At 47.9% G+C, this 13,184-nt stretch overlaps 1 protein-coding gene across 25 annotated transcripts in view; it reads left to right on the forward strand.

The window, feature by feature from the left end:
- Window positions 1-13,184, forward strand: part of NRXN2 (neurexin 2) — a 2,524,532-nt gene that overhangs the window by 1,423,629 nt on the left and 1,087,719 nt on the right. For all 25 annotated transcript variants that reach the window (XM_069645062.1, XM_069645065.1, XM_069645068.1 and 22 more), the window contains 2 exons: window positions 9,878-10,259; window positions 11,161-11,351. In XM_069645062.1, the coding sequence (XP_069501163.1) occupies window positions 9,878-10,259; window positions 11,161-11,351 (573 nt within the window). The remainder of the gene's footprint in view (window positions 1-9,877; window positions 10,260-11,160; window positions 11,352-13,184) is intronic.

Raw genomic sequence — 13,184 nt, forward strand, 5'->3', positions numbered from 1 at the left:
ATGAATGAATATTGAATGAGAAACTCAAGTAGCTGCTCTAAAAATGGCCAATGGATAAAATGCTGGGGTCTCAGGAAAAGAGTGATGGGCACCCATATAGGGCCTGGCATGCACCAAACGGAGCAAACTACCCGGGCCTGGAAATAGGCATTTGGGAGAGGCACTGAGGGCCATCGACTAAGATTTGAAGAGAAGGCCTAAACCCTTTCTCTGAGATAGACTAAAAGGAACAAACAAGTCGCTCATATTTATAGGAAGGCTTTGACTGGGCCATTTTCATTCAATCCTCTAAGACATGGGTCCGCAACCTGGCACTCTCCAAATGTTTTGGACTTTGTTTCCCATGACGCCTCACCATTAACTGTCCTGGATAGTGTTGAATGGAGTTGTAGTCCAAAACATATGTTGGGCAAAATCCTGGAGACACCTGTACTAAGAAGTACATTCTTGGGAGAATAAGAATGAAAGAGGAAGGGTACAAAGGCAATGTCCTCTTTGGAATAAAAGGACACGTGACTGGCTGGCTGGAAGCAAGGGCCTGTACGGAGATGCAGCTTGTGTGGCAGGAAGCAAGGGTAAGAAGCTGCACAAATTCCTGCTAAACCATATGTGTGATGGCCATCAAAAAGGACATAGACAAATAAAAAGATAAAAGAGGTGTATGTAGAGTACACACAGGGAAGATACACGCAAGGCCCCTGGAATTGGGGAAGGAGAAGGTACAAGCTAATTCAAAGCTCTGCGAGAGCTGAAGCCACCAGGGCTTCATAGTGGACAAACCAGCTTCCCCTCGGTAGAAACGTTCTTTATTGCCATCCACTGCACCATGAACGTGGACATCGCCAGACTGAGGAGGATCATGTTCTGAAAGGACCAAAGGACCTGGAAAGCATCTCGAAAATGAGGGTATAAAAAACTATGAAAGGTCATCACCCCTACCCCAATACCAAAAAAATGAAAAACCTGAACGGTGTAATAGTGGCAAGACAACTATTTTCAGTTTCCCTGTTTGCATGCAAGAGGAACCAGGCCCTGGAATTCCCCTGCCACAAGGATGGAAGACCCAGCCATAGGACAAAGTTAACTGTCTTTATCAACACATCAATGACAGGGATCGCAATATTCTCCAAGCGCTCTCAATCTCCAGATGCCTCTCGTCCGGGTTTGTTAAGGACTAATGCCCGAAAAATGAGGTTACATGCCAAAAACCTAAAAGGGGAAGGGATTGGTTAGCGACGTAAACTACATATATTTTCTATAATGGGTTAGTGCACTAACTGAGTAAGCCATATCTTGTGACTCCTCCTGAGACCACCTCTATGTGTTACAAATACAAAGTTGCATGTTAGCTTAAGGTGATTGGCCTATGCAACTTAGTGTAAGCTTAGCATGGAAGATGATTAGGGATTAGGCAAAAGGTTTCTTCTCAGCCTTGGAGCTTTGTAAAGTTACCAGGCCAAGTGAAACCTTTCAAGCTAGTGGGAACAACCCTGAAGGAGCTACATGTTCCCAATACATTACCATCTCTGATCTCCTAGGCCTTGAGACAGAACATTCGGCTTTGTACCTGTGTTATATTTTTGTCCTCCTGCCTCTGGTTCAATAGGAACAGACTTCTCAGTCTGGCTCGAATGAATAGGCTCTGTCTAGAAGTTTCAGATCACATGTGTGAAGAGCACAAAATGGATTTCTCTTGCTTGCAATTGTGGACGTTTTCTTTGTGAAATGCTTACAGGTGTATCTCTTCTGTTAACTTGGAACCGTTCTCTCTGTGTCTTTGGCAAAGCTGTGCACAGTGTCGTGCTGGAACCCTGATCTGCATGCTTCAGCAGAATTAGCCTGTCCACCTTTCTCTGTGTGCTTGAGTTCATCCTGCTTTTCACATTCACTCCAATGTCCCTATGGCTTCCATCTTTATTTGCATGGCTGTCTATGTTGGTTGCGGTTAAGCATCAGCAAGCAGTTCATATGTATTCTTATGCATTTTGCGGTTTCTCCGTAGCAAAATGGTATACGTGTGTCAGTCCTCTAACTATGTGAGTCATGAGCCTATTCTTAGTATCTATCAGCAATGAAGCTAAATATCTATGTGCTTCATGTCTAACATATATCTATGTCATGATGTCATTGGCGTTCTTTGAGGTTGAAGTCATTTAGCTTGTTCAATTGATGACAGCTGTATCTCTTCAATACTGTCATCTGGGTATGGCCTGAATTATTGTCTAAGTGAGTAGCACTTCTCGTACCTGCGATACATCAATGATGAAGGCGAAGGTCCTAGAAGCAATGTACATCTTTCGTTTTATCTGTATCCGAGCTGAAAGTGGTACGGTTGTAACGAGGGCCACGTTTGAGTCTCCCTCTTTAATGGCCTTAGACTCAAATTGACAAAAGCCCTTTCCACCAGCATAAGCCTGGAAAGCTAACCACTGGCTGACTAATGCATGAAGGAGTTGTGCAATTGCTGAACTACCACCACTAAATCCCTGGGTAAACCCATGCATTGGAGCACAGCCATGTTAACACCAAGGCTGAAAGTAGAGACAGGACGGACAGAGATGGACACCAGAGTAGACCATGGAACATTGGAAGAATCATTTCTGGAAGAATCACATTACAAAGCAGCAACGGAAAGCACCCATAAGGCTGAAAGTCTTAAACTGCAATGATGATAATCAGATTCCTGCCAGTCTTCGCTTTTTACCCATGCTCGATCCTCCACTTACCCATTTCATTGCCTTCTGGCTCTAAACTCTAGATTCCAACAGAGTGGCAATTTGTGATACGTTCTCATAGGAATCCAAAGATTCTGTGGACTGGTATTACACCGTGTCTGGAGAGGGGGTGGGTGTGAGGAATTCTACCATACGTACAGTGGGTGTGCGTTTACCTGGGCTTTTAAAAAATGTTTTATATGAAATTGAATGATGGTAGCTCAACTCTGCAAAACACGTGAGGCTAATCCGCACACATTTTCCTATGCTCACAGCTCGACTTACACATAGACCTGTGTACTCTGGGTGGACACAGCTTTCAGGTGCAGTTCTCCCGTTCATGTTTAGTAGGGATCTGACATGTGGAGTACATGATGCATCTCAGAAGGAGGAGGGCCAAAACCTTCCTCCTGCCATAGGCAGCCTAATTAATTATCAAAGGCTCCATGGATCTGCCCTGTCCATTTGTATACCCTCTGCAGATGGTGGCAGCAATTAACATAATTAACATACTAATAGAGAATACTTCAAACAGGCCCTCTTGGGGCCTGGCTGCAGAGGCTAAAACAAAGGAGACAGGAAACCCCAACACCCTTTTCATATGCACTGTGTCAACCTGAAGCTAGCTCCAGTCCTAAAGTATAAATGACAGTGAGCTGTCATGTCTGATACTATGTGTTTACAATAGGCAACCCCAGCAGGGGGACCCCATTCAGGAGGTACGAGAATGTGGTTTGCAGGAGACAGAAAGTTGTTCTTGCTGCAGCTTCAAGGGCGACCTGCCGCTTTAATCAGGAACCACATAGAGATACATTAACTAGAGAGATCCCTTGATCCACTACAGACAGGAAGAATGGTGGGACTTAGTATTACATGTTTGCACCCCTTTACCTTTCTTTTCTGTTGCAAAGCACTCTAGTTATGACCTCATGCATACAGGAGATTGTTGGTGGGGACCAAGGATTGGTTTATTAAGGTAGGTTTAGCCTACACCAATCACTGTGGCCCATTTGGCTTTAAAAGAGGGCTGGGCCCCTCTTTTGGGCAGGTCAGCTGAAGACTTTGCAAGGGGTAACAAGAAGAACTCAGCATTGGACCTTGGCTGAAGGTACAGTCTGCCTGACAGCTTCCACCAGTGAGGCAAGGCCAAGATTTCCAAAGAAGGAAGCAGGATCCCCCCCTAAACATCTCCCAGGGAAAAGAGGGAGATACCGGACTCAGAGGACGCGCCCAGCAGCTCCAGAACTGGTACACAGCCAACACACAGCATACCCTGCTAGGTTCTGCCAGTAAGCCTCCTAGGTGGGAAGTGCCAGAGAGTATCTGAACTAAGGACAAGGCTATTGCCTGCAAACAGTCTCCTGCGCTTTGGGCCATCCACCTTGAAAGGACACAAACCCTGCGAAGAAGCTATGAGGAGTGCCACACAAGCATCATTTAGCATCCATCTTTTAAGGATATTTTCGAGACAGTCGAGTTCTCGAACTGCATCCGGCTGCACTGCTGACTCTTGTCATTCTGCAGTCACCAGAGCCATCTGACACAACTCGACCAGCATTCCAGATCCGGCAACCAGCACAGAGACAACGATTCTTGGCTCTGAGCTGCAGCACCAGACAGCCTGCAGACGTCTATCCAGCCTTGCTTGTCGAACTGCCTGCCGCCTGTTACCCGCAGCTGTCTCCCGCCACTAACTCTGTCTCAAGGGCTGCAAAGCGCTCTGGAACCGCCTCAACGCTGTCAAGCACCAAAAACTTCTTCGGCACCAGGTACATTGTGGTTCTTCCCCCCGATCCTTCTCCGAAGGCCCTAGAGACAGTTACGACCCTTTGCCCCCTTGGTGCTGAAACCAAATAATCTTGAACAGTAGGACTGATTGCTTTACCAGCTACCCTCCTGTCAGTATCCAGCATGCATCCCTTTCCTTCGTGAAACTGTCTGTCCTCTGTGTTCCTTTACAGGTTGGGTTGTATTTTGTAGTGTGCTAGAACTGTCTGTTGTAGTAATAATAAAGTAGATATTTGTATTCAACCTTGACTGGACAGTCCCTTTTATCATTGGGTAATAATTGTATTTTTGCTGTGTTTTAACTAACCAACGATCCACAAACTTGTGGAGATAAGCCTGCTGTTCCATCCACGTTACCAAATATTGGACAAGGAGGTCTTATAATTAACTTTTATTCCAATCTGTTCAGATCCCTTCTGGTGTACTAGAGGTGTGGGGTCGATTGATGATTTAGAAAACGATATTCATCCCTGGACCACTGGTGCCCCGGAAGTTAATTCATCACAGGCCCCTCAGGCCCTGGACTGTTGTCACGTTCTGCAGGTATCCTTAGGCAAAGGCCTTGATGTAGTGTTTCTTAGCTCCGCTCCTTCTCAACCATTTTGAAAACGATACAGAAGGAGGCAAATATTGCAGGTTCAGACCCTGCTTTTGCCAGGACTCCTTAGATGCCGCTATTGGCTTCTTGTGACATCTAGAGTCTAATTCAGTTTATTGGCCTCCCCACATAAGCCTCTGCTTGATGGCACTTGCGACTTTTGTAGGAGAACCGTAACCCGTCCCCCTAATATATTCAGTGCATTTCATCCTAGATTAGACCTTACTAAACATACTGTGCTTCCTGAAAAATACAGTATGTGACGGGGAATGGTGGATGGCCGGGCAGAGTGGAGCAGCGGCTGTTTGTCGACTGGCACCGTGCATGTATTTGCACCAGAGTGTACAAGGTGCCAGGGTCATTTAGGTTTCAAAAAGTGCTCACTGTTGTGGCTCTCCCAGCACTCTCCACCTTTTCTCCTGTACTCCTTACCTTCTAGAATATAACTCCTGCTTCCCATCCCCCACAATCATTCTGCAGGATTGAGAACCAAGACCAGAGCTCTGGGGGATATGACGTTGCAACTATAGAAGACTCGGTAATCAAAGACCCAAAGGGCACAGCAAAGCACAGCTGTAGCCGCCATGTATCTGAGCACATATTGTTTTAGGTTTTGGGCACAGTCAGCAAGCACCACGAGTTCCACAAAGTTTCGGAATCTTTAAGGTAGGAAGTTATATTAACCCCCCCATTGAAATGTCCTAGTCCTGAGGGACACCGCTCACCTGCTTCCTGTAGAAATTGAACTGGAATCCCCTAGGATAGCTCTTGTGGCGGCAGGAGTAAACGTTTCACTTGGAAGCGCTAGGGGCCCCCTTTTATGTCGCCATGGTATTTGGCATGATGGTAGGCTGCCCTACAAGAAAAAGAACTGAGGATTGCTGAGGCCTGCAGAGGACATGCTTTGTAGCCTCCTGAGATCTGCAAGTAGAGTTTCAGACCCACTTGTAAAGGTCACGTGTAGCCCCCCCCCTACATCGAACCCCCCTCCGCCCCCCGCTTAAGGCCTGTGGTCTCATGGGAAGAGCAATGGGGTACATCAAACACCACAGCAAAGGACACAGTGCAACAGCCATAATCCCCACGATCCATATCCGAGTGGCCTTGTCTGCACCCTCCCCGCTGCCACCTTGCAGGGGGACTAAATGTCCTACCAGCACACATCATATGAGACACGTGGTGCCGCAGATAGTCAGGCCCGGCTGTGGCCTTCTGTTAAAAGAAAGTCCTGTGGAGACGCTGCCAAGGTCTTGGCATTTCCACAAAAGCCATCTGTTGCCGCTCCGCCAAGAAGTCCTTTCCTTCCCAAGGAAGGAGCACTGCGTTCTGTGCAGCCTGCTGCAGGGTTCTTCGTGATCCCAAAAACAAAAGAGTAGGGTTGGCACGGCGCATCAGAGCAGACTCTGTTCATAAAAGGTATGGAACAATCAAAATGGTGACCCGGCTGAAGCTGGTCTCGCTACCAAATGACGTAGACGTTCCATTCGCGATGATACTGAGGGTGTTCACTGTCACGCACCAGGCAGCTAGGAGCCCAGATGCCTGGAGAGAAAGATGACTCACCGTTATAAGGCCCTTCCATTGACACCTTCATGGAAGATCTCACTAGTGTCAGTTCCCTTAGCGAGGACGCTCCCGTGTCGCCCCTTCATGAATGCAGCACTACCAGGGAGACCATCTGACCTTGCAAAGTCTAGCCATACTCCTATACCAACAGTCGCACCCCAAGCAAAGTCTAGGAGGTGGGCAAATAGGAAGGTCAAACTTCTGCGAGAGACCTTTTGCTCTGACTCTCCAAGGTGGCAGCCAGGAATCCTGGCAGGAAATCCACCAGGGTACTGGCAAATGGTAACACCATTACTGGCACTCGGTCCGACGGTGTTTCCGCCGGATTACGAGTGTCGGTAAGGGTTGTAAATCCCCATTCCATGCAGTCCCATAGGACTTCATGGGGGGATTTGCCAATTTTACTGGCTATTTTTGCCGCTAGGGTGGCGGGATTACCTCCAGCTATTAGCTGTTAGCTGGAGGTATTTCCACCACCCCACCGGAAAACATGTACTTTGCCGGAAACGTGCCGGTATGCGGTAATACCGGCACGTTAATTCCGCACCAGCAAAGTCATAATGATCCACTTTTCTTTTGAATGTTTTTTTTCAGTGTCAGTTGTCATTTCACGCTCCGAAGAGCGCCTCGGTGGTTATGGCCCTTTATAATTAACCATTAACATAAGAAAATAAATAATTCCTCTACCTTTGCAGCCCATGTACTGCACCAACGGGAGTAGATATTTGACCGCTGCATGAGCAAGGGTTACTTGGGAAAAGTATTCACTGCAAAACATGCTTGTCTGAAAGGACTCTGGTTTCCATCTCGTCAGAGTCCTAGGTCTTGAAACCCCCCATGAGCCTCGAAATGGCTTGCCCCGGGAATCACTTGGTTCCATGTGCACATCCTGGGGTGCGACGCGTGCAGGGGTTCTGCGGTGCTGTTTCCAATTGGGTTCGTAGGATTTACAGGATTTAGTCACAGCAATCTTCCAGGTGCTCAGTTCCCTTCTTGGAGTTCCATCAGGCATAATCTCTTCTGCACACTGTGCCCACACTATGAGGCTCCCCGACAGGTCCTCTGCACCCGGTCTCGTATCACGTCTCCCAGTGTTATTTGACCTGATTCTTATGGAACACACCAACATTATGCACTATGTCTAGGAACAAGTGGCATGCTGGACATGTAATCCCAGAACCCACGGTGCAGGAGGTCAGCCATTGTGTGTGCTGTGGACGTTATGTGTGGTAGACGCCCACATTGCGAGCAGGATGATGGTCGTGCCCTCTCAGCCATCCAAAGCCTCTGTCACTGTCTTTTTTAAAAAGAATAATGTATTCTTACCTTTCACTGGTGTACACCAGTCTAGACAGTGTTGCGCACACATCTTTAGGGGCACATGCGTTGGCAAGGCTGCCTCCTACACGCGACTCCACTTTTTCTTTTTCTGAGTGTCTATTGTTCTTGGTTTCCTAGAAGCATAGAAAGCAAAGGGCCTCCTTGTGCAGCATCTAGTCTCAACGCGAGAAGAGGAGATGATGATTTATATCAAGCAATGGCTGCTTCTTTGCAGTCTCCCCACATTCGAAATTAGCACTCCTGTCTGAGTAGAACCTACATTGTAGTTGCTAATTGGATAAGAAAGCTTCAGTGACATGTCTGCCCTGGAGGGCCCATCACTGCAGACATGGTTCTGCTTTGCCTGTCAGTCAGACTAGCTCACGCCCACTCTTCTGTCCCATGACCTATCCACCGCCAATGAGCGCCCGCCTTCCCTGGGTTAGACCCTCAATGGGCTGCGGTCAGGAGGAGTAGTGGTTCAGAGGAACTCAATGGCCGATCTTCCCTTTGGCTCCAGAGGTGGTGTATGATTAAGATGGCCTTGCTCATCAATGGCTACTGGGTTCTCAGCGGCTAGCTGCTCGAAGGCCATGCCAGAGCCGGCTCCTCCTAAGAGAACTCCCTGCTGCTCCAGCGCTTAATAACACCCAGGAAATATGGCCGCTCACTAATACTCTAGAGGGCGCATTTGCTTGGATTCCCGCTCTTGCAGAGGTGCCTAGGTTTTCTCAAAAATAAGGCAATTGCGCTTTCTCTGGTTTCCACCTCTCAGTTGTGGGTCATTTTCTGTACTGCATTCGACAGAACGCTGCTGTATTCCCCTTCCAGCGATGAGGACACATTTGCTCCCCATAAACAGTGGTTCTGCAGCACCGGTATCCCCCAGAATAGATCCCATTGCATTCCTCCTCATGGAATCTTCCTCCCTGCTCTGACCTCCTCCCTGCTTCCCGGCCATTAGCATCGGACAAGTTAACGAGAGTGCCTTAGTCCTAGGCCATACGGCGGGAAGTGCTCAAGAGGTTATGGGTGAGAAGGATGCCCGTGGTGGAGAACTGTTTATACAGGCAAGTACGTTCACCAACCTACCTTCCTCAGAAGGAAACGTCTCATTGCTACTCCATTTCCAAAAAGGGATCTAATATGGCACTGTTGGCGGGGACATTTGAGAATTTGATGTGATGTCAAGTGTGAATGGCTTGACAGCAGCCTTTTGGTGCAAAATAGTCTACCTAAAATCAGCCTCCAATGGAGGGGCACCAGCCAAATAGCGTACTCAGCGCCCCAAGACCATCTCCTGTGCATACTGATGGCTGCATGCTCCTCCCAGGCCCGCTCACATCTGAAATAAAAATAGAAAACGGACACTTACATTCTCTGGCGTTTTATGTTTTCTTTTTGCTTCTGGACCACATTAGTGCCTTTTCAGTCCCTATATGGACACTTAATGAAGACTGAAAAGGGACTAACTCGGCCCCGATGTATTGAACAAGGTGTAAACACGGAAAACAATTAAATGTTTCCTTTTCAGTTTTTTGTGAACAGTATTATTACCCAAGTTTTTCTCCCATTGACTCCCAGTTGCTAATGACGATAATACCCGGCAAGGTGGCCAGCATGTCACAACTCTCGCTAAAGGACCTCACAGGCATCAAGACCTAAACTGGGGGGGTGGGCTGGTGGGCTGCTACTAGCCAGGACGGTCCACCTTGCCAGATATTATCACCAAAAAAAACAGAAGGGTTGTTCCAAAATCACCACATGATGTTGAGTGCAAAAGCTTGTGACTCTTCCATTCAGGCCAACAATGTGGGTGAACCAATGTAACAAGAAACCGCCTGTTCTTTTTTGTACCGCTGACCTATTCTCTCGTGTCTGTCCCTTACAGGTCAGATGGCCGGAGACCACACTCGCCTGGAGTTCCACAACATTGAGACAGGCATTATGACGGAGAGACGCTTCATCTCGGTGGTGCCCTCCAACTTTATCGGCCACCTGAGCAGCCTGCTTTTCAATGCCATGCCTTACATGGACCTGTGCAAGAATGGGGACATCAACTACTGTGAACTCAACGCCCGTTTCGGCTTGCGCAATATCATCGCTGACCCAGTTACCTTTAAGACTAAAGCCAGCTACCTGGCGCTGGCCACCTTGCAGGCCTACGCCTCCATGCACCTCTTCTTCCAGTTCAAGACCACGGCCACCGACGGGCTCATACTCTTCAACAGCGGCAACGGCAATGACTTCATCGTGGTGGAGCTGGTCAAGGGGTGAGTCCCCTGCGTGGTTCTGAGGCATCCTGCGGCATGACCTTTACTGAGTATCTGGTGGTTGGCAAAATGGCGGGTGCTATTGATCCACAACACAGGAAGACTGTGTCAGAAAGACCCCCACTGAGAAAGGCTCGCCTGCCTTCCCCCCTAATGGCCAGCTTCCACAAGCTAAACCCTGCTTACTCCTCGCCCCTCATTCCCCCCAATTCACTGTCTCCTCTGTCAGCCTATCGTATCTTAGCTCCTGCTGTTCCTCTCCCAGCTCTTTACTTGGTTTCCTTGCTTTCTGTTGCTTTTCTTATTTGCTTCTTTCTCTTTCCTGCTCAGTCAGCTTATTTCTGTTCTTCCTATTCTGGCACCTTCACTGTATTTTCTTTCCCTTCTGTCTTGTCCTTTCTTTGTTTCCCCATACTTTTCTCATTCTATATTTTCTTTCTTCCTCCTTTTTCTGTTACTTCCCTTCAATGTTATGTATTGTTTTTATTGTCCTGTACTTACCATATTTCCAACTCCCCTATCTTCCTTGTCGTTTCTCCCCCATGCTCTCCTTTCTATCTCTGGTTCTTATTTTTACGTTTTAGGCTTTCCTGCTTTCTTTCTTGATCTCTCCTTTTAATTTCTCTTTTTGGCTGCTTCTCTTCCCTGTTTGCTCCTTCCTATATTTTCCCATGTCTAGTCTTGACAGACCCTCTCCCTCCTCCTGCCGGAAGCCTGTCCATGTCCTTAGTAGGCCGTTTTGTCTTGCTACAGTAGCTGCCTCCTGAGGGAATGGGCCTGGTGGTGGTTTGACGACATCAACGCCAGCGTCTATTCCCGCCCTCGGCGCTCACGTGCCACTTGCAGATGTCACCACATGTCGCCTCGTTGTTAATTACGTGTGCCTTTGCTCTCCCTGCAGGTACATCCATTACGTCTTTGACTTGGGTAATGGACCCTCACTCATGAAGGGGAACTCTGACAAGCCAGTTAACGATAACCACTGGCACAATGTCATCGTCTCAAGGGACACCAACAATGTCCACACGCTGAAGATTGACTCCCGGACAGTGACCCAGCATTCAAACGGAGCCAGAAACCTGGACTTGAAAGGTGCGTGCGGTGGGATTCTTGGCCCGTTATTGGGGTATAGAAGATGGCTGCGCGTTCAGGCCGAGTTACGCCTGAGAAAGGATGCTTGACATGTGGTTGAAACTGAATGTTTATGTAGGGTTTCAATCATAGCTTTAGCAACAGCCTAGGACACGACTACTCACAACAGCAGAAACATAACATCAATGCACAGGTGTGCCAGTTGGGCCTCGATGGCTGAGGTCACTCTCTTCTGGTACCTCACAGGAGCCAGGCCTTGCCATTGGCCGCTTTGTTGCTTTTGTTAGCATTTCACCATGCCAGGAGGTGTAAGTATGGTTTCCTTGTGACTGGACATGTATGGTCTCTGTAGTGAACACCTGGTGCCTGTAACACTGGCACAAAATCCACGTTGGTATCATATCGGGTGCCATTAATTGCTCTTCATCGGCTTTCATTCTGTTGATGTTGAATGACAAGAGGTGTGACAGTCCCTTTTGGCTAGCTTATGAGGTCTCCAGGTGCATTTTCAATGCGCTATGTGACTGGTGGCATTAGAGCCATGTGCATGTACACATGGCTAAATCTTCCATGTACCATGGCAGATTTAACATTCGGACAAGGAGCAAATGCTCACGTGCTCCCGCCCCGTCTCTGTTTTTTCACCTCAAAGTCAAACAGCCCAGGATGCCCAGGGCCTCCCACTGAGATCGTATCCTTTTAACAGGCTTGGCAAGCAGACCATTTACAGTAGGGGGTGATATATCATAAAATGGCTTGGAAACCACTGTTCTATCAATATTACCGCCATTGAGCATATTTGTCTCGGGAGGATAGCTCAGGGGCAACATGCTCGCCTTGGAAGCAAGACGACATGGAGCAACACAGGTTCGATCCCCGGGTCCATGCTTAGAAACCTCTGGGTATTAAGCGAGTTATAAGTAACCTATCATATCATATTAGTGATAACTGCTGAGCTTTAATCAAGTCTTTGCAAAAAGGACAAGCATACTCGTCCTTAGCACTTAAGGGGTTAACAGACATGGAACACTTGTCCCTAAAGTTGATTGATGTTGTGATAGTTATTAGCTCCTCCCACCCTAAGCCCCACCTACCCATAGCCCTCTGTCAATCTTGCCTACGGTATCCTTTTCCTTAAATTTGCCACTGATGTGCCCTCATTCATTCCACAATGTCATCCCAGATTCTTGGGTCCTGTGGACAGCTTGTGATTGGTGGCAATAGAACCATGTTCATGTTTGAGTTGTGGTGCCTTGAGCTGCTCATATGGGTCTCGGTATTGACCTTTTCACCCCAGCCAAGCCAAATCAATCCATTTTAGAGAAAACAATCTCATAGAAATTCCAGCTCAATGCAAGGCCAACTCGCTGACAATGCACCCACTGGCTTCAATGGGAAACTCGTTGCGAGTAGCATCTCAGGGTGTGATTTACTAACAGCTAAGCACTAACACTGCAACTAGTGAGAAGGATGTAACCCCACTGTGTGAGCGATGAGAAGAGAAAAAGTAAGCGTGACGGGGTGGTGGGTGCACAGCTTTAGTGGGACAAGAGGTGAAGCTAAGACATGTACCCAGGAGCCCAAGATTCAAAATATCCACCCTAAGAATATCACCCCAACCCTTCTTGGCTGATTCTCCCATTCTCAGTGAATGAGGCACCCGACGTCCCATGGACGCCGTCGTCAACCCAGATCTACGGGTGCGGTAGAGCAGGATGGCAAGCATAGAGCAGCTCTGAGAGCCACAGGTCACGAGTAGCCTCAGATCTTATGATCAGGGTGAGAGCAGAGATGGGGTGGTTAGTTTCAGTAGAGGCAGGTCTTGAGAAATAC

The sequence above is a fragment of the Ambystoma mexicanum genome, chromosome 2p (assembly GCF_040938575.1).
Source record: "Ambystoma mexicanum isolate Mex_15411 chromosome 2p, UKY_AmexF1_1, whole genome shotgun sequence".
Lineage (NCBI taxonomy): Eukaryota > Metazoa > Chordata > Amphibia > Caudata > Ambystomatidae > Ambystoma > Ambystoma mexicanum.